The 22,825-nt window shown below is 41.9% G+C and overlaps 1 protein-coding gene across 6 annotated transcripts in view; it reads left to right on the top strand.

Moving 5' to 3' along the window:
• ARL13B (ADP ribosylation factor like GTPase 13B) overlaps window positions 1-22,825 on the top strand; it is a 98,180-nt gene that overhangs the window by 5,343 nt on the left and 70,012 nt on the right. For all 6 annotated transcript variants that reach the window (XM_030581595.1, XM_030581586.1, XM_030581623.1 and 3 more), the window contains exons 2-4: window positions 1,015-1,198; window positions 3,283-3,353; window positions 8,876-9,125. In XM_030581595.1, the coding sequence (XP_030437455.1) occupies window positions 1,140-1,198; window positions 3,283-3,353; window positions 8,876-9,125 (380 nt within the window). In that variant the 5' untranslated portion in view covers window positions 1,015-1,139. The remainder of the gene's footprint in view (window positions 1-1,014; window positions 1,199-3,282; window positions 3,354-8,875; window positions 9,126-22,825) is intronic.

Here is a 22,825-nt window from a genome sequence, read left to right as displayed (position 1 = left end):
GCTCTCGCGTTCCCCGAACCACCCTGCAAACCGCAGGGAAGGAGACCTGCTTGCTCGGGGTTCGGGGAACGCGAGAGCAAACCGGGGAAGGAGACCTGCTTGATTACCAGAGGCTTCCTCAGGTATGCTGGGATACCTGCTTATTCCACGGAGGTCAAGAAAAGCGCTGGTAAGTGTCTACACTTGATTACCAGCGCTGGATCCTCTACACCCGAGACAAAACGGGAGTACGGCCAGCGCTGCAAACAGGGAGTTGCAGCGCTGGTGATGCCCTGCAGATGTGTACACCTCCTAAGTTGCAGCGCTGTAACCCCCTCACCAGCGCTGCAACTTTGTGATGTAGACAAGCCCTTAGAGACTAACAAATTTATTTGGGCATACGCTTTATGTATAATCAGTGTATAATCAGTTGCCTCTGTTTGTGTGGGTGTTTTACACAGCAACAATGGGGAGAGAAATATTCCCCGTCACTCCAAAAAACTAACAGGGAAATGGGATTGTAAATCCCACAAAAATTGGCATGGCAAAGCAGATGGGAAAGAGGTAGCATCTGAGACTACTCTTAAGTTCTCCAAATCTGGGTAGATAAGCAATGAGAAGCCAGACCAATTTGAAAGTTTACATTTAAAAATAGCTCCATCTCCTTTTCCCAAGGCCTATATGCTGATTCTCCTTCCATTAGGATTTTAGGTCATGACTATACTTGGAATTATCACTGATTTCAGCCATCAACATAGCTATGTGATGGGTCATCCAAGAAAGCTTTGTACTATTGTGTTTGTCTCTGCTTGAAAACTGGGTAAATCCTATTGGTGCAAGTTGCAGATTTCCTTGTCTACACTAATTTAGCACTGCACAGATGCCTGAAATGGGTTAATGCCCAGTGTAAACAGAGCCTTAGGATAGGGGTGGTTCTAAGCAGGGTGGCCCTTCCCGATAAAGGGAAGAAAATTTGCTTTGGTTACGCTTGGGGACTGACTGTGTTCTTTGTTTTGTTTTCTTCATTGCTACTAGTGACAAGATTGCACCTGAGCTGGTGCTCTCTGCTTCTCCACTTTCTTGTCTCTCACTGGGATTCTTGGACCTGTCCACACACAATTTCAGTAGCTTCCTTGGCCCTGGATGGCTGGCGAAGAGGGATGTTTAGTCTGATGGCCAATTGCTGTAACTGGTTAAAACGGTGGCGGGAGCCTGTCAGGTAGGATTAAGCAAATGAGAGTATTCTGTGTTTCTACAGTGGCTTTCATCCTAAAGAACCTCAAAGAGCTCTGTGTATTGTACTATGTGTCCAGGGTTACTCCATATTACCATTTTGTCTGTCTGTCTGTCTTTTCTTCTTAGCTACCCTTTGGTAAAACCTGATTTTTTTTAATTTAATTTAATTTTATTTTATTTAGATAAAAGACCAAAACCTAAGGTGCATAATTGTTTTTTCTTTGAGAGAAAATCAGAAGTTTTTTGAGTTTTTAAAAAACAAAATACAAACCAATGATCAGTTACTCAGGTAATTTGTTTCTGAGTGAAAGAATTCATGAAGTTCAAAATACTTTTCTCTTTTGTGTGGACTTATGTTGGGATTTGGGACAGAGAAGAGCAATGACAAAATGTGTAATGTAGGCTGTCAAACTCATTCTGGATTTTATTTTTAATTATTGTCCACGGGAAGGGATATACATTAAAGGGTAGATATAACATCTGCTGTGGGTAAAGTTTAGTATATCGTTGAGAGTTTTGAACAAAGATCAAGGGTAGAATATGGCCTTTATGAAATGTTATTTTTAATCATCATTATTTAAGTGTTTTATTGTTACATTCAGCATTCTGGTAGAGTATTCTGACATTTGGGACCACTTTTGTTTCTCCCCTCTGTTTCTTTTCCTTCTCATCTTCCTTCCTGTTTTTAGTCTCCCCTATCCCTGAGTGGGATTGCTGACACCTCTCAAAGCCATTGTTTTGGATTGTCAGTTTCCAGACACAGGAGAACAACACATTTGTTTATATTTGGTGTACCTTGGAAGAATTTCTTGACAGCCTTGAGAGCTAGAAACTTAATTTAAAAAATATGGAATCTGTAGAATCCAAGCTTGTCAAATGGGTCACATGAGTCTGTTTAGTGGTCCCATGAGTCTCTCTCTTATCTGACAAACGCTTGCAGACTTTTCTGCTTATTTCACTTGATTTGTTTCGTTGCTGCTTATTGCCACCACTGGAATTCATTGCAATCCTGCAGTACATCTCTAGCCCCTCTGGATGCCCTGAAGAAATTGTTGTGCAGCTTCACAAACTTAGTTTGTCACAAAATGCTATCATATTCTGAAGGAGATTGGAAATAACCATGTTTTATTTAGTGTCCCCTTAATTAGTGGAATTTGAGAACTTGTCACCCAACTATGCCAGTTTTACCTATTTTTAAAATGAGATTAGCGAAGGTGTTGGTTGCAAAAGCTTCTATTTTTTGTCTTTCGTTTTCACAAATCCATTCAAGCTCACTTGAAGTATTGAGAGAGTAATGAAAGTATATTTCCTCATTACTGTATTTTAAATGATCCTAACCATGGAGATGGGGTGTATGTGAATTTAACAGGGCTACAGCACAAGTGACATATTAGATGTATTGCTCATTGATAGGAACAAATACCTTCATTATGGCCATGGGGATTTGCCTTGGTTAGACATTGATATAGCTATCCCAGTATGAACCTATAGTGTACACAGGCAGTGCTGCTGTTCGCATTGGTAGAACATAAATTACTCTGCTTGCAACTGGGATAACTTTCCTTGTCTGTAGTGGAGAATTTCAATGGTGCAGCTACACTGGTGGTTGCAGTATGATCAAATCCTCAGTGTGGATAGGGCTTTAGTTTTAGTTTGTTGGGAAAGGGGGAAATGGAAGTTACTGTAGTTGTTAAAGAGAATATAACTATGCCAAAATATATGGAATTCAGATTGATGGTACCTGGGATTAAATTTCCAAGAGACAAATAGAAATGAAAGGCAAATCATTAAGTCTTATATATATCTCTTCAAATTATATTATCACCCAGTATTAAGCTTATCTCTTTATTACTTAGTCTGCTGCACTCTTTGATTAGCTGGCTGTATGTTAAATACCAAATAAACAGAAGTCTCTCTGGTACTGGATATTTTGAAACCTATTGGGTTTTACAGGTTTGTGGTAACTTTGTTATTTATGCATTCAAATACTTGCAAAAGTCCAACACAATGTTCAAGTAGGGAAAAAAAGCCTTTCAATATCTTTTTCTATTTCTTTTTCTTCTGAAGGAAGGTGACACTAGTGATGGTGGGACTTGATAATGCTGGTAAAACTGCTACAGTGAAAGGAATCCAAGGAGGTAAGCAGTAAATCTTTATATGAAGTTCTGAACTAAGTGTTTTAAGACTAAATATGCTGATCAACCTAAAACCTCTTTGTAAAATGACCAACTTAAAAAAATCCTAAATGATATGACCTCAATTCTTACATCTCTTTAAAAGGATTTAGAAAGGGGTTTTTTGTTCCTCTGTTTAAATGGGTATTCCAAGCAAGGGCAAAACTGACTGCACAAAGGAAGGAGTGAAACAGATGACAAAAAATTGCTGTCAAAAGCAGAGAGAGATACATTGTGGGGAAAAGATCTTATTTCAGTTATAGTGTTCTTAAGTGTTGTGGTGACTATGACAGTGTCCTAGACAAACTTTATTGAATTAAGTGTAAGTATTTTAGGAGTTGATTGTATTACAAATGAAAATGTCAATGTCCTATTGAGGGATTGTATGTATTTACATGCGGGAGGAGGGACTACCACTCTCCAGGAACTAAAAATGGTGGAGGTGGGGAAGTGCTTAGGCACATTCACTCAGGGCATAACACCTCCAGATAGCTTCTGTCACTGGAAAGAGGCTTACCTGTGCTTGTTCATACTGAATTCTCCAGGGACCAACAGTCAAAGGAATTTTGGGTAAATAGCCTGAGTTAAAACTGACTCAGGGTCTTCTTTCTGATCCAGCAAACAGAAAGGGCCTCACGTCCAAGTGGGGCTCCCAGTCCTTAGGGAAAAGTAGGAAGTCTGTCTCTAGCCCACTGATGCCCCATAAGACATCAGCTGGTTGTGAGCTGAAGCTGTGGTGAACTTGTGACCACAAGAAAAAACCCCTATGTGGGATTGGAAGGACTAATAACCAAACAGAACCCTTTTTGGAGTGAGGGAGTGATCCTTGGTAAGATCATTAGCATGCTTGCAGGTTCCTTTATTGTTTTTTATGTTTTTCTCTGTAATGCTTTCACCTTAAGAATAAATATGCTTGCTTATAAAGGGCTGTGTGGTAACTTAGAACTGTGGCAATTTTATTGTGTAATTATCTTTGAAGAAATGGAAAAACAGGCCTCTGTAGGCAGTCTGTCTTTTGGTGTAGATATCACAGCATAGTCAGGGAACTGTACAGCCTTAAAGTACCCCCATCAAGAGGGAGAGAAACATGTGAATCCACTCAAGAGAGGTGACAGCTGAGGAGCCTGGCCTGTTGGTGCTCCTTCTGGGCCATAGAGGGGAATATGGGTGCAGTTGCCCTGAACTGTGATGTGTCAATTGTCATTATATGATGTATAACACTTTGAGACAGAAATGAATTCCCCCCTCATTCTACCAACCTGAGTTTATGATGTCCCTTTTAAAAATGACTTTTATTTGGGCTTCTTGCTTTGAGAATATAGGCAAATGACTCCATCGTAAAAATTCAAACCTTAGTCGAGTGAGTCAAGGGATCTGAAGGGAATTAGGCCCGCAGTTCCCTTTTACATTCAGTGGAAGTTTAGCACATAATTACCTTGGGCTTTTTTAAAATTCCAAGCCTAAATTTTCAAGGAGGTGAGAACCTAAGTGCATGTGCCCTGTTTGTCTGTGTGCACCTGCATCTGGGATTTGTGTGGCTAAGTGTGTGCACAATCACGATTCGTGTGTACATCTGCTCTGGGTGAGGGTGCATGCTCAGGTCTGATGGCCATGCATGTCTTTTAGAATGTGAGTAGTTTTTCAGTCGTTCATTTTCTGGCACACGCAATATATAGTTTTCCTCATAGGGTAAGAAGCTGTTTCTGTTAGAGAAGGAGCTGACTATAAATTGCCAGCTTTGTGACAGAAAGAGAGAGAAAAAATCTCCAGCTTTTTTTTTGGACTGATATTCTGGCTCATAATTTCATTTGAATAATTGCAATGATGTAAAGTGTTTCTTCTGGTTAATGAGACATTTCACTTATTAGCATAGGTTAGAGAAATCAATAGATCTGATTTCTTTGTACAGAAATTGCTTTCTGATGAAATATACCACAATGTGCATACATCAGTTAACTTTATGTAAAGTCAATGTTATAAGTATAACCTATTTTATGATATTGACCGTCAGTATAATTAGGAAAGGAATTAGAAGAAGGAAATGATGTGTATATAACTCAAAGGATGGTTCTAATGATATATTTTTATATCCTCATTTATATCCAAGAAAGCAACTTTCTAGACATTTTCTAGAGCAACAGCTCATTTGGCTTTGGAATTTTCTCTTGCTCCTCTCCACTGACTAATGCACATGCCTGCAGGCCATAATTGGAATCGGATAAAATTGATGCTTTTAAAGACAAATGTTTGGTGTATCTTTGTGTTTGAGATGGTGAAAAGTTTTTCCAGCTGTGTGCATTTAATTTAGCATCTAGGGTGTGCTACACAATATACTAACAGGTATGAAAAGACACACTCTGCCCCAAAATGCTAGTTGAGGGTCAGTAAATCAATGGGTTTATCCGGTGTAAATGAGGTTATGAAGACTTTCCCCCCCCAGTCTGTTCTTCTGGATCTTTTTTTTTTAAAGACAGTGAATCCATAGTTGATATTTAATCTGCCATTGTTTCAGCACTGATACTAACACCTCCATCAGCAAAACAAACTAATTTGCCTCGAAATTTGACAGAAAGGTCCTCTTCCAGGATAAACTCGTTCTAGAAAGATGGAAAAAAACCGGACTAGGTATTTCCAATATAGGGTTCCATATTAAGAGATTCTGACTCCGTTGAAAGTTTCTTAATGCCTTGTTGTGAAAACAGCTTGACCTAGAAATGTCACATTTGTTTTTTTCAACTGACCTCGTGGTGGAGAGTGCATTTAATTAGTTTTCAGGTTTGATAGTAGCTAATTGTTCAGTTATGCTTGGGGGTCATTAATACTATCGGATGGTGAACATAATTTTAATTGAGTGCATTGTAATGCACGTGTGTCAAGTATAATTCCCAAATCTGGACCTTAGTGTCCAAAATATGGGTACTAGCATGAATTCCCCTAAGCTTAATTACCAGCTTAGATCTGATAGCGCTGCCACCAGTCAGGAATTTTTAGGGCCTGATACCCTCTGGTCCCCCCAAACCTTCCCAGGGGATCCCAAGACCCAGATTCCTTGAGTCTCACAACAAAGGGGAATAAACCATTTCCCTTCCCCCTCCTCCCCTCCAAGTGTTCCCTCCCTGGGCTCCTGGAGAGATATACAGATTCAAGCTCTGTGAATCTAAACAAAGGGATTCCACCCTTCCCCCCCCCCCCCTTCTCTATTCTGGTTAAGTACAGACTCAATTCCCTCCAGCTTCAACAAGGGGGAAAAAAACCCAAACAGGTCTTCAAAAGCAAAACTTTTAATAAAAGGGACAGAAAAAGTAAAAGGTTTATCTCTGCAGTTTAGATGGTCAACAATACAGGGTCTTTTAGCTTATAGAAAATGGATAAACAGCCTTATCCAGAAAAAATACAATTTAAACTATTTCCAGCAGACTACACATTTGCAAATACAGAAAAAACAATATAAAAGCCTATATTGTCTTTCTATCTTTGTACTGACAACTTGGAGACAGAAGATTAGAGAGCCTGGAGATTCCTGTGGTCATTCTCAGAGCCCAGAAAGAGAACAGACCAAGAACAAAGGACTCACACCCAAAACTTCCCTCCACCCAGATTTGAAAAAATCTTGTTTCCTGATTGGTCCTCTGGTCAGGTGTTGTTTGTTAACCCTTTCCAGGTGAAAGAGACATTAACCCTTAGCCATCTGTTTATGACAACGTGTATTCCAAATATATGCACCTTAATATATTTTAACTTGCAGAACTCTCAACCAGCTGGACCAACCAGCACAGTGGGCAAAAACTTGCTATGAGGCGTCTGCAGCCAGGAAAGTTTTACAGAAAAGACTGTCCATCATAATCTGGGCCCTCTGAACTTCATAGTACAATGGGACTAAATTCTGTGGCGGCAGCCTCTAAAATTCTGCATCAACATTAACTTGTTCTGCGATCATGAAAAATACCCTTAGTTCTCACTGTGTCTCCCCCAGAAACACATACTATTGTGCTGTTTTTGAAGATAACATGTTTTCACTATACTTTCCATTTATCCTGGCTGTGCAGTCTGGGTCTTGGCTCTTATGATGATGTCTAAGTGGTCTGGCTCAGAATTGCCATTCCTTGTTGTGCCAGCGAGGGAGGGTGCTTGTATCCATTTCAGTGGTTCATCATCCTAGTTTCACAAGCCTCAGCTGCTGCAGAGTTCTTCAGGCTGCTGCTTCTGACTCTTCCTGCTCTCTGGTTGCAAGCTGGATTCCAGCTGTTGCTCCACAACCCTCTGTTGCCTGGCTCCATGTAGCAGTGCACAGAAAGCTAATTAGCTCCCTCCAAGGGAGGAGCTGGAAAGTGAGAAGAAGGGTAGCTCCCTTTTATGTGCACTCAGCCAGCCAGTTAGCTATCAAATCCAGCTTGGTAACTGTTCTATACTTGCTTTACCTGTAAAGGGTTAAAAAGTCTGACTGCATGCATAGATAAAAGGGAGGAGGGATAGCTCAGTGGTTCGAGCATTGGCCTGCTAAACTCAGGGTTGTGGGCTCAATCCATGAGGGGGCCATTTAAGGATCTGGGGCAAAAATCTGTCTGGGGATTGGTCCTGCTTTGAGCAGGGGGTTGGACTATATGACCTCATGAGGTCCCTTCCAACCCTGATATTCTATTCTATGAAAAAGGAAGCCAAAAGAGCCAATGAAAAGGCTAGAACTTTTTTAAAATTGAAACAAGACTCCCCTTTTGTCTGTTTGTGGTAGTTCTCCCGGAGAGCAGGGGCAGGGCTGGACTATGCTGTTAAAGCTTGCGCGAGGTATGAAAAATCATTAAATCATGCCTAGACACTACTCATTTGAAACCCCAGATATAAGTACATCAAGAAGTGTCTGGGAAGATGCAATTAGGTTTATCTTTTTTATTTCTTTATGGCTTGTGGACTTCTCTGTGCTAACCCCCAAATGCTTTTGTTTTGCTTGTAACCATTAAGCTGGAATTCAAGAAAACCATTCTTGATGCTTAATTATTGTATTTGCTCTTTTTAAATCTATCAATAGCCTAAGTTCCAGATGTATTTTCTTTTCTTTTTGTTTTTAATAAAATTTACCTTTTTAAAGCACAGGATTAGGATTTTTGGGTCCTAAAAGGTTTGTGCATATATTGTTTAATTAGCTGGTGGCAACAGCTGATTTCCTTTGTTTTCTTTCTCAGCTCTTCCCCGGAGGGGTGGTGGTGAAAGGGCTTGAGGGTACCCCACAGGGAGGAATTCCCAAGAGTGCCTTCCTGGGTCTAAACGTTTTTTTTTTTTTAAAGACAAGGTAATTCTCATACAGAAGCACATGTTAATCTGGAATTAAGGTTGCAAACTTGTTTTCCATCTAAAAAATGTAATTAGAGGCAAAATGGCCATTTTAGTTGTATGGGCTTAGACCCTGAATTTTGACATACAAATCATAAAATAAATGAAATTGTTATAGCTAAAAGAATCTTTCACAAAATGTTTTCTTTATGATTTGACAGAGTCTCCTGAAGATGTAGCTCCAACAGTTGGATTTTCTAAAATTGACCTTAAACAGGGAAGGTTTGAAGTCACTATCTTTGACTTAGGAGGTGGAAAACGAATACGAGGCATCTGGAAGAATTACTATGCTGAGGCATATGGGATAATATTTGTTGTGGATTCCAGTGACACAGAGAGAATGGAAGAAACGAAAGAGACCATGACTGAAGTTCTAAGACATCCTAGGATATCTGGGAAGCCTATATTAGTGTAAGTAACATGAATAAATGATTAACTACTAATCTTTAACTTATTAAATGTTGTATGTATTCAGATTAGTACGATAATTCTCCCCCCTCAGCCTTTTTCACCTCTTTTAGTATCATTACAAAAGAATATAATAATGGCTGTATTTGGTCAGAAAAGAGGTCCTTCTAGCTCAGGATCCTGTCTTCCCACAGGGGCCGGAGCTAGATGCTTCAGAGGGAATGAACAGAACAGGGCAATTTATTGAGTGATCCATCCCCTGTCACCTAGTCTTAGCTTCTGATAATCAGAGGTTTAGGGACACTCTGAGCATGGAGTTGCATCCCTGACTATCTTAGCTCAGACTCATTGGTGGACCTATCTTCTGTGAACTTATCTAATTCTTTTTTTTACCCCAGTTATACTTTTGACCTTCACAACATCCCTGAGCAAGGAGTTCCATGGATGACTATGCATTGTATGAAGTAGTACTTCCTTATGTTTGTTTTAACCCTGCTGCCTATTAATTTCATTGGAAAACCCTGGTTCTTGTGTTATGTGAACGAGTAAATAACACTTCCTTATTCACTTTCTCCACACCATTCATGATTTTATAGACTTCTATCATAACCCCCTTAGTTGTCTCATTTCTAAGATGAACAGTCGCAGTCTTTTTAATCTCTCCTTATATGGAAGCTGTTCTCCACCCCTAATCAATTTTGTTTTAATGGTTCCTAATATTCTATTAGGGTTTTTTTGACAACCACTGCACATTGAGCAGATATTTCCAGAGCACTATTCAAAATGAGTCCAAGATCTTTCTTGAGTGGTACCAGTTAATTTAGACTCCATCACTTTGTATGTATAGCTGGGAATGTATTCCCATATGCATTACTTTGCATTTATCAGGATTGAATTTCATCTGTCATTTTGTTGCCCAGTCACTCAATTTTGTGAGATCTCTTCATAACTCGTCACAGTTAAGTCCAAAGCAGACTACCTTGTTTAATTTTGTGTTGTCTCCAGATTTTGCTACCTGACTGTTTACCCCTTTTTCCAGTTCATTTATGAATATGTTGAACAGCACTGGTCGTATTACAGAGCCCTGAGGGACCTTGCCATTTGCATCTCTCCACTGAGAAAACTAAGATTTTTTCCTGCCTTTTAACTAGATACTGATGCATGAGAGGACCTTCCCTCTTACCCCATGACTGCCTACACAGTATTACAGTTGCTGTACTGCATTGTGGTATTACTGATGTATTTTTACACATCAGTCTAAGTATTATGGTGTTAGGGGGCTAATTCTTATTTTGAGCTTATTCAGAACTTTGTTCTCTTTCGTCTTGAACTGAATGTCATGAATACTCTAATTACATTTGTGGCATTTGGTCATCTCATATTTAGGCCGTTGTAAGTTCAGCTTATTCACATTTGTTTCAGTAAAAGAAGAGAAGTTCAACGAATGACGTAGTATTTTTGTACTTAATACTTTGGTATTGTTTCCATTGATACAGTAGCTTCAAGGCAGTTTGGTGTGGTATATTGTGTGAAAGCATCAGTACAGGCATTATGCAGTGATGATACGCTTATTTTTATAAATGGCTCTTTATATTTTATATTACCAATACTGCTAGGCAAACATTTTCAGCTGAATTTTTCTCCAAAATATGCACATTTGGGTTCATTTCAGTGAATTGTTTTGTCTGAAACAAAAAATGTAGTTTCAGAAATGTCAAAATGGTTCGTTTTGACACTATCCTAGTGAAACACTTTGATATTTTTTGTAGTTAGATTCACAAGGGGATTTAGGCATTGTTCACAAAACTACTGGAAGAGAAGGTGGTGATGGTGGTGCTGCCTGTTATATTCATTTAGATGGAATAAAGGGGACTAATGAGTCAAAGGTGTTAATATAACTGAGCCACTGTCCAACATTAGACAGTGTCAAACAAAATTCAGGGTTTGGTATACAGAAACCTTAGCCTATTTAGTACCAGTACAGCACATAATTAAAAATCCTTTTTTAACCTGTTATTAAAGATACAGAAAATGAAGACAAAACAGTGAAAGCATTTGAAATGTAAAGTATAAGACTTGCATTTTAAAAATATCCTTTGTTCCTTTTCTGCTAAACTGTAGAAATTTTTAGAAGGAGAACCCTCCCCCCCCGTTTTTTTTTATTTTGACAGTCTCTTAGATGGTATTAAAGATGGTGATAACTGCCCTTTTTTTGGAGAAAAGGCGTTAGTTGAGCTGGGTTGGAGCTGTTGCTGTTCTTGGAAACAAAGTTGGATCCCATTTCCTAGAGGAGAAAACAAGACAAGCACATACAAAAGGAGAGAGAAAAGAACAGCAGAGATGAAAAAATGCAGCTTCTGTCTCTGATGTTGACTTTCATTTGCAACCTCATTGCTAGAGAAACACAGGGACAATACATAGTCTTATCAGCCATTTTGACAGTTGGCAAACTTGTACCACCAGTGGAGGTGGCAGTGTTGTCTGGTTCCTTCTCTCTGACCTTTTTTGGTCAGGACCTCATTTGGGATTAGAGTGAAGCAGGTCCAGGGTCCTAGGAGACAATGGGGATGGCAGACGTGACTGTGAAGCTCACTCCTTCCCCTTCTCTTATCTTTCAGTCAGTCAGCATCACTTTAGTCAGCTTTTCCTCTCTGCTAATTTTCTTCTTACAAAGAGACATTGTGAAAACCCCAAAAGGAGTAATGCGCAGAACAGCCTATCTCCTCACTATGTTGTCCATCAAGTAGGCCTAATCTGTGACATAGCAGTTTTAGTTCATTGATTTCCAGTTCTACGCTATTCTTATTTAGCAAGCATTATCTTAACACAAGTCTTTGAGTTATGCCATAGCCCTTTTTGTTTTTACTAATTAATCTTTGTTTCTTTTGCACCTTTTCCCATCACCATTTGATCTTACAGGTGGTTATTGAGACTTCTTATAAAGTTCACACACTGATTTTCTACAGTTGAGCTCACTGTTAGGGTAAACTTCTAGGCCCAGTAATCACAATATGCCTCCTCCACCCATATGCACAATAGGCCAGTTGCTGGGGCACTCAAATGGGATGGGGAGCCCTGATTTCAAATCTCTTCTCTGGAGGGATTTGAACTCGAAGTGTTGCATCCCAGTGAGTATCCTAATTACCAGGCTATAGAGTATTGTGGAATGGGACTCTCATTCTGTTGAAGCTGTTCCTCTTAGTATAAAATACTTGAATAGCCATTGGGCCAGGGGTGGGGAGAAGAGAGTATGACTATATTCAGGGGTTAGAGAACATACCTGGATTCCAGTCCCTGTTCTAGAGGTGAGTGCTCTAACCACTGGACTGATGGTTATAAGGGGTACCACCTCCTCTTCATTTGTGAATCTAGCCTTTCATTTTATTTGCTTTTATTAAAAATACCTAATGCAAAACAGTGCATTCAGCCCAAACAGAATCTATTCAGCTTTTTTTACAACTGCTGTTGAATAAAAAAAAACCCCAGTTATTTGCCCAGCTCTATTTACCAGTAAATTTAACATTCATAAGTTGTGCGTATCTAACACAAGGTGGTGCTACTGGTACGTGAGCAGAAAAATCTAATTAGAGACAGCTGGCTTTAATAATAGTTGGGATTTGTTTTTGCTTTTGGTGCATATGCTTAATTTCAAAAAAAATGGAGGGTTTCAAAAGATCTAGCAACTAGAAAAATATTAAATTTTGTTTGAATATGATTGACTTCTGGTATTCTACTTCTCCTAAAGTTCTCTGTTAAAAACAAATATTTGAAGAACACCAGAAATAACAAACTTTACTAATTCCCTTTTTAGAACAATTGTGCAAAAGTAGGACTGTACAATAGCTTTGCCAAAAGAAAGATGGATGTCATAAATGGTAAACTAGGACAAAACCCATGTGTGGAGGGCACAAAATTGAATTTTATAATACCACATATATACAGTGTGTTAGTTTATCCTTACGAGGTTATCTACAAGGTTACCATGCATATAATTTGGAGGGGAAGCTCTTTGCTTTAAAGCTCAAGTGCTGGGAATCTGCTAGTGGATGAGACTCCAAAAGTGAAACTGACTAGTCTATCTTAATCAAATTAAGTGAAGTGCAGAAAGCAAACAGCATAAATGTTGAAAAGTAAATTATGTTTTTTAGTTGTCTTCTTGTTATCTATGATGGTGTTGGAGTTACTGGGAAGACGACAAATCTACTTCTACAAATATTTTAACCCAACAGTGTTTTTAAAAATGAAATGGTGACAGCCGTCAACTATCACAGCCTCTCTAAATGAATAAAAATTGTTCAGCTTTCCATTATAAAATCTCTAGGTCCCGATCCTGTAGTTGGGAAGGGTGGGCCTTTGTGCCTATACAGAGCCCCTGTGACTTCAGTGGACTTGACAAAGGCATATGCTCCTCTCTGCATGGGTCTAATTGCAGGATCAGCACCATAATCGGAGTGCGGTGGGCTAACTCAATCTTCAAGTTTATTGAACTTGTTGCTTTTTATCTGATTGACAGTACAGGATTTGTGGCCTGATGCCAAAATTCATGTTGTCCATAAATCCTAGCCCTGAAAAGGGATTCACCCCATGCACAGCCCTATGGCCCCACATGAGACAGTGGATCTTTTTCCAGGATTGGTGCAATATGTTGTATGATTCCCTTTCTCTGTTTTGGTGCCGCTGGCATAATTGCGAAGCTTTCTGCAGCTTCAGGAGACATTTTATACAAATTAAATAATTTGTATAGTATGGAGGTTGTTGCCACAGGATTTAGGGGTGCTTGACACAGAATTTGGTCCCATTGTGCCAAGGAGTACTTGAACCCTGGATGTGAGGCCTTGGACAGTAAGCAGGGCTGTGAACAGCATAAAAATATAGCGCTTGGTAGAGGAGAAGAGACCAGGACCCATGGGATCTTGATCACAGTCTAGTGCACCTATAAAAGATTATTCTATGGGGAAAAGATCTTGCACTGTCTCTCACTTAGACATGAGTGTCATGTGGCACGTCTTTCCTTCACAAAATATAAACAAATGAAACCACTTCTTAAAACCAGAGTACAGGAGATGACAACATAGCAGCATATGGAGTGTTTATATTGTGGAGATCGGTCTTTTTAAATATTCCATTGCTTTCAGTTTTTGAAGTGTAGTTTTATTTTATCTAGTATTTCTTACTGTTCATGTTTACTCCTGAATAGTTTTCCTTTGTTTTCAAAGCAAAATCATTAGCTTGGAAAATGTCACTTACAGAGCAAAGAGTATGAACAATAATTAAGGCTAAGATTTTGTCATGGATATTTTTAGTAAAAGTCAGAGATAAATCATGGGCAATAAAGAAAAATTCATGGAAGCCCATCAGCTGTCCTTGACCTTTACTAAAAATATCCCTGACAAAATAGGAAGGGATTGGGCAGCGGCAGGGTGGTTGGGATATCTGGGGCCCCCACCAACTATGGGAGCTCAGAGCTCCAGGGTCCCTATGCCACCAGCAGCGGAGGAGAGCTACAGGGTCCCCCTTACCTCTCCTCCCTCCCCAGAGGTGGGGAGCATTGTGGGAATCCCTCTGCCACCACCACAGTGGGGAGCTGCAGAGATCCCCATGGCAGTTAGGGAACTGCCTGGGGTCCCCCTGCAGCAACTGAGAGATTGGGGGCCTGCTGCCTCAGGTGTGTGTGTGGGGGGATACCTTACAGCTTCCTGCTACTGCGGGAGCCGGCGGGACCCTGCAGCTTCCAGCTGCCAGGGCTTAAGTCATGGATTCCATGACTTCTGCAACCTCTGATAAAACCTCAGCCTTTACAATAATTAGTCATAAGCCTGGTGTCTATGTTGGAGAAAATTGCTTAAAATCATATTAAATCTGTTTATTTGATGCAAATAACGTTTATGTACATGTGGTAAAAAACTAAAATTTAGTAAATGGTGCATTGACTTTTGAAGATAAAATTCTGGAAAGTAGAACTTTATAAATATGTCTAAAGTACAGTATATTTAACTGTTAAGAAAATATTTTAATCATTTTTTCCCTACTCTGTTGAAATTAAGAAGAGAGAAAGCAACACATGTGCGCACACAAAAAAACAAAGTATCAGGTGAATAATGACATAACTAAATGGAAGGAACCAGTCTCTGGAGTCACAGCTCAATTCTGTTTCATTTTCAGCATGTGTGTGCTGAAAAGTGATGAATGGTTGAGATCTGATCACTGATTAGAACAAATAGATATTCATGTTTCTTTTTAAGCATGAAATACCTGTTATAGATTGAGCTAAAATGCCATCAATTTAACATGGCTGGCATTGTTTTAATCTAATCTATCTATCCTAAATTATCATGCAGTATATAAGATTATTCACTCATACAAAAGCAAATGCTCATGTTGTCCATACATTGAAGTATAGCTGAAGTATTAGAATATACCTAGGGCCCTCTTTGGTTTTCTGTACAGCAAGCAAAGCCTTACTGCATGTCCATAATCTGTTTAATAAGCAATCTGTTTATCAGTTATTGTATGCAAGGCCATAGAAAACCATCCTTCTTCCAAGGAAGCTGTATCCCTTTTTAAACCAGGCAATAACTTATTTTGGCTGTCCTCGTTGCAAGGCTATCTGTACCTCTGCATTTTGTGTTCCCTCTCATGTCTTAGGGTATGGCTACACTTACATTTGTGCAGCGCTGGGAGTTACAGCTGTGTTCGTACAGCTGTGTAGGGCCAGCGCTGCAGTGTGGCCACACTGACAGCTACCAGCGCTGCAGCGTGGCCACATTTGCAGCATTTGTAGCGCTGTTGGGAGTGGTGCATTGTGGGCAGCTATCCCACAGAGCACCTCGTCCCATTTTGGCGCTGTGGCTTGTGGGAAGGGGACGGAAGGGTGCGGGTCTTTCCGCTTCCTGTTCCAACGCCCCGTGGTGCTTTGCTACACATTCCAAGCAGTTTGGCCGCATTGAGAGTCTGCAGCGCGATTTCTGTTACTAATGGAGCCCGAGCTGCTGAGGACCTTGCTGATGAATGTTGCCAGCACATCACGCATGGCAGTGGAGCTATTCCTTCAGCTCCAAAGTGACAGTGAGGAGTCAGACAATGATATTGATTCGCCTGACGCGCAAGACACTAAATTGCTTGTGCAGTAACGGATGTGCTCAGCACCGTGGAACGCTGCCTTTGGGCTTGGGAAACGAGCACTGAGTGGTGGGATCACATCATCCTGCAAGCCTGGGATGACGAGCAGTGGCTGCAGAACTTTCGGATGAGAAAAGCCACTTTCATGGGACTGTGTGCTGAGCTCGCCCCTACCCTGCGGCGCAGGGACGCGAGATTGAGAGCTGCCCTGCCAGTGGAGAAGCGGGTGGCTATTGCAGTCTGGAAGCTGGCAACTCCAGACAGCTACCGATCGGTGGCAAACCAGTTTGGAGTAGGAAAGTCGACCGTTGGAATAGTGTTGATGCAAGTTTGCACAGCCATTAATCGCACCCTGCTAAGAAGAATCGTGACTCTGGGGAACGTGCAGGACATTGTGGATGGCTTTGCAGAAATGGGTTTCCCTATCTGTGGAGGGGCAATAGATGGGACGCACATTCCTATTCTGGCACCATCCAACCTGGCATCAGAGTACATTAATCGCAAGGGGTATTTCTCTGTGGTTCTCCAAGCGCTTGTGGATCACCGTGGGCGTTTCACTGACATTTACTCAGGATGCCCTGGAAAGGTGCATGATGCACGCATCTTTCGGAACACTGCCCTGTTCAGGAAGCTGATGGCCGGGACTTTTTTCCCAGACCGCAAGATCACAGTAGGGGACGTCGAAATGCCCACTGTGATCCTTGGAGACCCCGCTTACCCCTTAATGCCATGGCTCATGAAACCGTATACAGGGAAGCTTGACAGGAGCAAGGACCGGTTCAACTATAGGCTGAGCTGGTGCAGAATGACTGTGGAGTGTGCTTTTGGCTGTTTAAAGGCGCGCTGGATGTGTCTCTACAAGAAGCAAGATTTGGGGGAAAGCAGCATCTCCGCTGTTATATCCGCGTGCTGTACCCTCTATAATATTTGTGAAGGGAAGGGTGAAAGATTCAGTGAGGAATGGGCCTCCGAGGTTCGACGCCTAGAGGCTGAATTTGCACAGCCAGAGAGCAGGGCTACTAGAGAGGCCCAGCAAAGGGCTTCAAGGATTAGGGATGCCTTAAGGGAGCAATTTGAGGCTGAAAGCCAACAGTAATGTTTGGTGCCTTTGCTGTGCCCGTTTTTCCCTTGGGGTACAGTATTTATCACTTTCTTCAATAATAAAAAATGTTTTATAAGCCAAGAAATCATTTATTCAAAATACAGTACATAAAAGGGCAGGGGGGTAGGGTGGTGGACTGTACATTCAGAGGTTTGAATATGTCCTGCTTGGATTGCTGTTCAATGCCTGCTGCACTTCAGGATTAATATGCCTCATCGTGATGGGGGTTGAGTGCATAGGGTAAGGGTTGTAGTTATCAGGGCTGGTACGTGATCGTACAGGTGTTGGGGGCAGCTGGGAGTGGAAAGAAACAGGCTGCTGGAGAAAGGTGTTTTGTGCAAATACTGGGGAACAAGAGAGAGAGCTTTAGGAGGGGTGGGGGTTACCACGGTACTGATCTGCCTGCATGGCTACGAGAGACTGCATACAGTCAGTTTGGCGAGCCAGGAGGCTTATCAGCTGCTTCGTGCTTTTCTTGGTAGCCAATTCCTTTCTCCTGCTTTGTGTTTGCCTCCACTCATGCATTTTCTCTCTTCATTCCTGCATCTTCTTACTCTCTCTGGCGTACTGATTCATAACTGCTTTGATCAAATCTTCTTTTGATTTTCGAGGATTTTTCCTCAAGTTCTGTAACCGTCGGGCAGGCGGTGATAGTGCTGGATTATTCAAGGTCACTTAAAAAACATAAATGGAAACATTTAATACACAGAGGCTACATTGTTTATCATCACATAGTGAAGGAGTTTGTAGACTTTTTGTAGCATCATTCCCACATACCTAACATAGCACAAAGAGGCCACGGCAGCGAAGGCATGGCGAGCAATGGGGTGAGTGTTTCTGCTGCGACTTCACCTGGGAAGGGGAACTGCCTGAGGGCTCACTGGGGTTTCTGTGCACTGGGGAAAGCAGAGAGCAGGGACCTGCACTGGGGAAAGGGGAAAGCAGAGAGCAGGGACCTGCACTGGGGAAAGGGGAAAGCAGAGAGCAGGGACCTGCGCTGGGGAAAGCAGAGAGCAGGGACCTGCGCTGGGGAAAGCAGAGAGCAGGGGCCTGCACTGAACACTATCCCTACATTCTCAACAGGATTTTCTACTGCCAGATATATCACTGCTGCGTGTTACCTGGCAAGAGAGGGAGGGTCTTCTACAGCAACGTGGATTCCGCCCTGGCCCCTATGCAGCTTGCCTGTGTGCAGCAATGGTCCCCCCACCCCTCGCGGCACAGTGGCGCGGACGAGTTAGCCTGACCAGGACAAGGACCACAGTGGCTCTCCCTATAAACTTGCGCAAGCACATTGCCCACGCTCTGGCTGCAACTTTTCAAGAGATTACCAAGGCCGATTACAGAGACGTGATAGACCAAATCAATGGGCTATTCCACATATAGGCACGCATGCAGGCAGCCATAACCCTCACTCTCCTCTCCCAAAACATTTCCATCCGAAAAATAAAATCTGCTTACTGGGAACACGCTCCTCTGCTTCTTCTTCACCAACAAGTTCCGGCCTTTGCGACTGGCTAGCCTCCTCCTGGCTTGAGAAGAGCTCCTGGCTGCATGCCTCCTGGGACTCCAGGGTGTCTCCCTCCATCCCAGTAGCCTCACTCTCGGCTTCATCTACACCCTCCCCCACTTCTCCCTGCTCTGAACTCTCCATCGTGCTCCTCTGATTGGCAGTGGGGTCACACCCAAGCATGGCATCCAGATCCTTGTAAAAACGGCATGTCGTGGGGGCAGCTCCTGAGCGGTGATTTCCCTCACGGGCTTTGCAATGGGCACTGCGCAGCTCCTTTACTTTTACCCTGCACTGCAACGCATCCCGTTCATGGTCCCTTAGCAGCAAGGACTTTGATATCTGCCCATAGGTATCATAATTTCTACGGCTGGAGCGCAGCTGTGATTGCACAGCTTCCTCACCCCAAACACTGATGAGGTCCTGCAGCTCGGAACTGTTTGTTCCATGCTGGGGCTCGTTTGGGGCATGGAAGCATGGTCAGTGATTGATTGATTGATTGCACTCCACACCTGGCTGAGCAAACAGAAAGGGGATTTTAAAAATTCCCGGGGCATTTAAAGGGCGGGTCACCTGAGCCCAGGGCAGTGGAGTGTGAAACGATGAGCAGAGTGGCTGAAAAGGTATGCTGGGATACCTCCTAATACCCTGGAGGCCAATAAAAGCGCTGTTGGTGTCCACGCTTGATGACCAGCGCTGCATCACCAGCGCTGAAATCGCTACACCCGAGGCAGACCAGGTGTACATCCCATCACCCAGGCTGTAACCCCATCACCAGCGCTGCAACTCTCCAGTGTAGCCATGGCCTTAGGCTTTGTGCCTTAGCCTCTCCTGGAGTGGAATTCCACAATTCTCCCCCTTTTAGATTGGGCCCTGGGTTACAGCACCCTGTTTAATCAACCAATCTTATCTAGACTGTCTGACTGAGGTCGGCACCTGTAGTTCTTCCTTTCAGGAGTCTGACCGTAGTGAATATAGTGACCATACACCCTTCTTAAAACAAAGTACTGTAGGAATAGGAATAAAGCATTTAGAGAGGATTTTTAATGTCTACACGCGTGTCAACCTTACCTAAGGCTTGCCATCCCTGATAGTAACCTATTTAGGCCTCACTTCTACCTGTCTCTGCACTTGGTTCCCCTGAACAACTACCCCCTTCTCTTCAGAGAGACTTTTTGACTTGCTGTACTCGTTTGCTCTTCTGCATAGGTTGGCTGTGCCCTTCTAGACAAAATTGGATTTGCAGACTGGCTGAGGAGGAGGTAGACCCTTTAAAGCTAACAGTCCTTAATAACCTCTAAGTGTTTGCTGAAAGATGGCTTATTCTGAGCCTTTCTTTTGTTTCCTGCATGTTTTTGCTTACAGCACCCTGTTAAACTAAACCAATATAGTCATACAGTAAATATCCCAGTAACCACATCAACATAGAGTATTCATAAATTATTACAGAACAGCTCCAGTTCCATCAGTAGCTAATAAAAATTGCATTGGGAAGGAACGATGTCGGTAAAGGCTCAGAAATGAAACTCAATCAGGGCCCTGATCTCAGCTCTGCCACAAACCTTGTGTCACCTTCAACAAATCAGTGTAGTGCCTGACTTTTTTTTTTTTAATAGAACAGGTGCAATTATATGTATTCAAATACCTCAATTGTACACACCAAGTATTTGTAGTTACACGTTGAGTTATGCGCCTAACTGGTCATGAATGCATGAAGATGCCTATCTTATATATGCATAATCATATGATTGTTTGAAAATCAGGCTCTTAAATGTTTCTTCCTCCAGTTTGCTCGTCTGTGAAATGATGATAGTACAGTAACTCCTCGCTTAACGTTGTAGTTATGTTCCTGAAAAATGCAACATTAAGCAAAACGATATTAAGCGAATCCAGTTTCCCCATAAGAATTAATGCAAATGGGAGGAGGGGATTAGGTTCCAGGGAAATTTTTTTTTGCCAAACAAAAGGCATTATATACATTTTAAACAAGCAATTTAGTACAGGTATAAGTTTTAAACAATTTTAAATAAACAATTTAATACTACAATCATCATTGCTGAGTATTAAGCGATGGGAGGTGCCCCCGCCTTACCCCACACAGGCACAGCCCACTGGCACTACAGACAATGAGGCAGGCAAGGAGGGAAGGTGTCATAGGCTAGGAGAAGCACGTTGTGCAGCAGCAGCTTCCCCTACTGTGCAAGCACCAGGGGTGGGGGGCTCAACCCTTGGCCTGCCCACTCCACCCCTTCCCCCAAGCCCCCACCCGTAACCTGCCTCTTCTCCCCACCACCTCCTCCCCATTTATTCCACACGCCACATCCTTGTTCCTTCCCTGCCTCCTGCCCATGGCATTCAGCTGGTTTATGGCATTCGGAAGGCAGAGGAGGGAGGGGGAGCCTGCACACCTAGTCCTCGCTCCTCTCTCTTGCCTCCTGAACACCGCAAACCAGCTGATTGCTGTGGGCAGGAGGTGGGAGGAGCAGGGGGAAGGTGCTGACCCATGGGGTCTATCGACGGCCAGGAGGTGCTGGGGGGAGCATAGAGCAGCTGATAGGGGGACTGCCAGCTGTGGACAAAGCAGGCAGCCAAATGACGTTATAGTGGGGCATTGCACAACTTTAAATGAACATGTTCTGTAACGGAGCAGGGACGTAAGATCGAAACAACGTTACGCAAGAGGACACTAAGTGGAGAGTTACTGTACCTCACTCACAAGGGTGATGCGAGAGTAAATTAATGTTTGTTAAGCACATTCAGACTCTCTGATAGAAGGTGCTGATGTCCAGTCCCTTTTTGAATATAGCGAAATTCTTGGGTTCAGTAAACGCAGGTGTAAATGAATTTCTCATTTTAACTTTATCAGTTTTGAATTTGCTACCTTCTAATTTCATTGTCTCCTGAGACAGGGAGAGCAGAAATCCCTGACCACTCTTCTCTCTACCACTTATTATTTTATATGCTTATATCATGTCCCCTTTTATTGCTTATCTTAGGAAATGAATCTCAATTTTTTAAACTCTCTGCATATGAGGATTTTCCCATGCCTGTAATCATTCTTGAAACTATTCTCTGAGCCCCTTGTTGATTGCTGCAATATCTTTTCTTTGAAACAGGATAACCAGTTCTGTATGAAGTACAGGATATTCAAGATGAGAGCACACCCGGATATCTATTTAATACAACTAGATAGAATTTCTAGATCTGCCATCTCCCTTTGCATTAACTGACATGTCTGAAGATACATAAGAGCATGTCCAAATACAATTCCAGTCCATGTCAGGTAAAATAAATGCCTATTAAAGTGTGTAGTCCATTTTATCAGTATAGCTGTGGGTACTCAGTTTTGCTGAAAATCAAAACCTAGGTGTGTCAAGTTGAGTGTCCAAAAATTCAGAGGTGCACAGTTGGTGAACACTTTTTTGGAAAGTTCAGTAATTGGTAGTTCAGTAATTGTGTTGATGCACAAGAATAAGTAGAATCTGGTTCCTGTAAATTTGACCAGGGCTAATAAGTAAAAAGCAGTAAAAAATTTGTATCTTTTTTTCCCTCTATTAAAGTTAACAAATATAACTGAATATACATAGGAAACAGATCTTCTTGATTAAACTGTTCCTTTTTTATTTTTCGATCTAAAACTTTTTGACTTGAGCTGTACTTTAAGAAACCATGTCACCATAGTTTTATGAGATGTGAGAGACATTATGCCCCATATTCTTCACTGAGATATTGTTATGAAGTGATTATGGCATAACTAAGATGTATTTTAGGCAAGATGGGTCATGTGAGGTATCATTGAAAAGGTAATGATTTACTGAATATGATTATCCTATTTGTTTGCATGTATCATTTCTGTATCTGAAGTTAAGAATATTGACTATGTATCAATTACCAGTGATTTACACCAGGGGAATGCCCACCAGACAGAATGCAGTCGGTCTAGATGGCTCACTATGAGGAAGAGCCATTAGA

This window comes from Gopherus evgoodei, chromosome 1 (assembly GCF_007399415.2).
Source record: "Gopherus evgoodei ecotype Sinaloan lineage chromosome 1, rGopEvg1_v1.p, whole genome shotgun sequence".
In the NCBI taxonomy this organism is placed as follows: Eukaryota; Metazoa; Chordata; order Testudines; family Testudinidae; genus Gopherus; species Gopherus evgoodei.
This window is presented reverse-complemented; position numbering and strand designations above follow the sequence as displayed.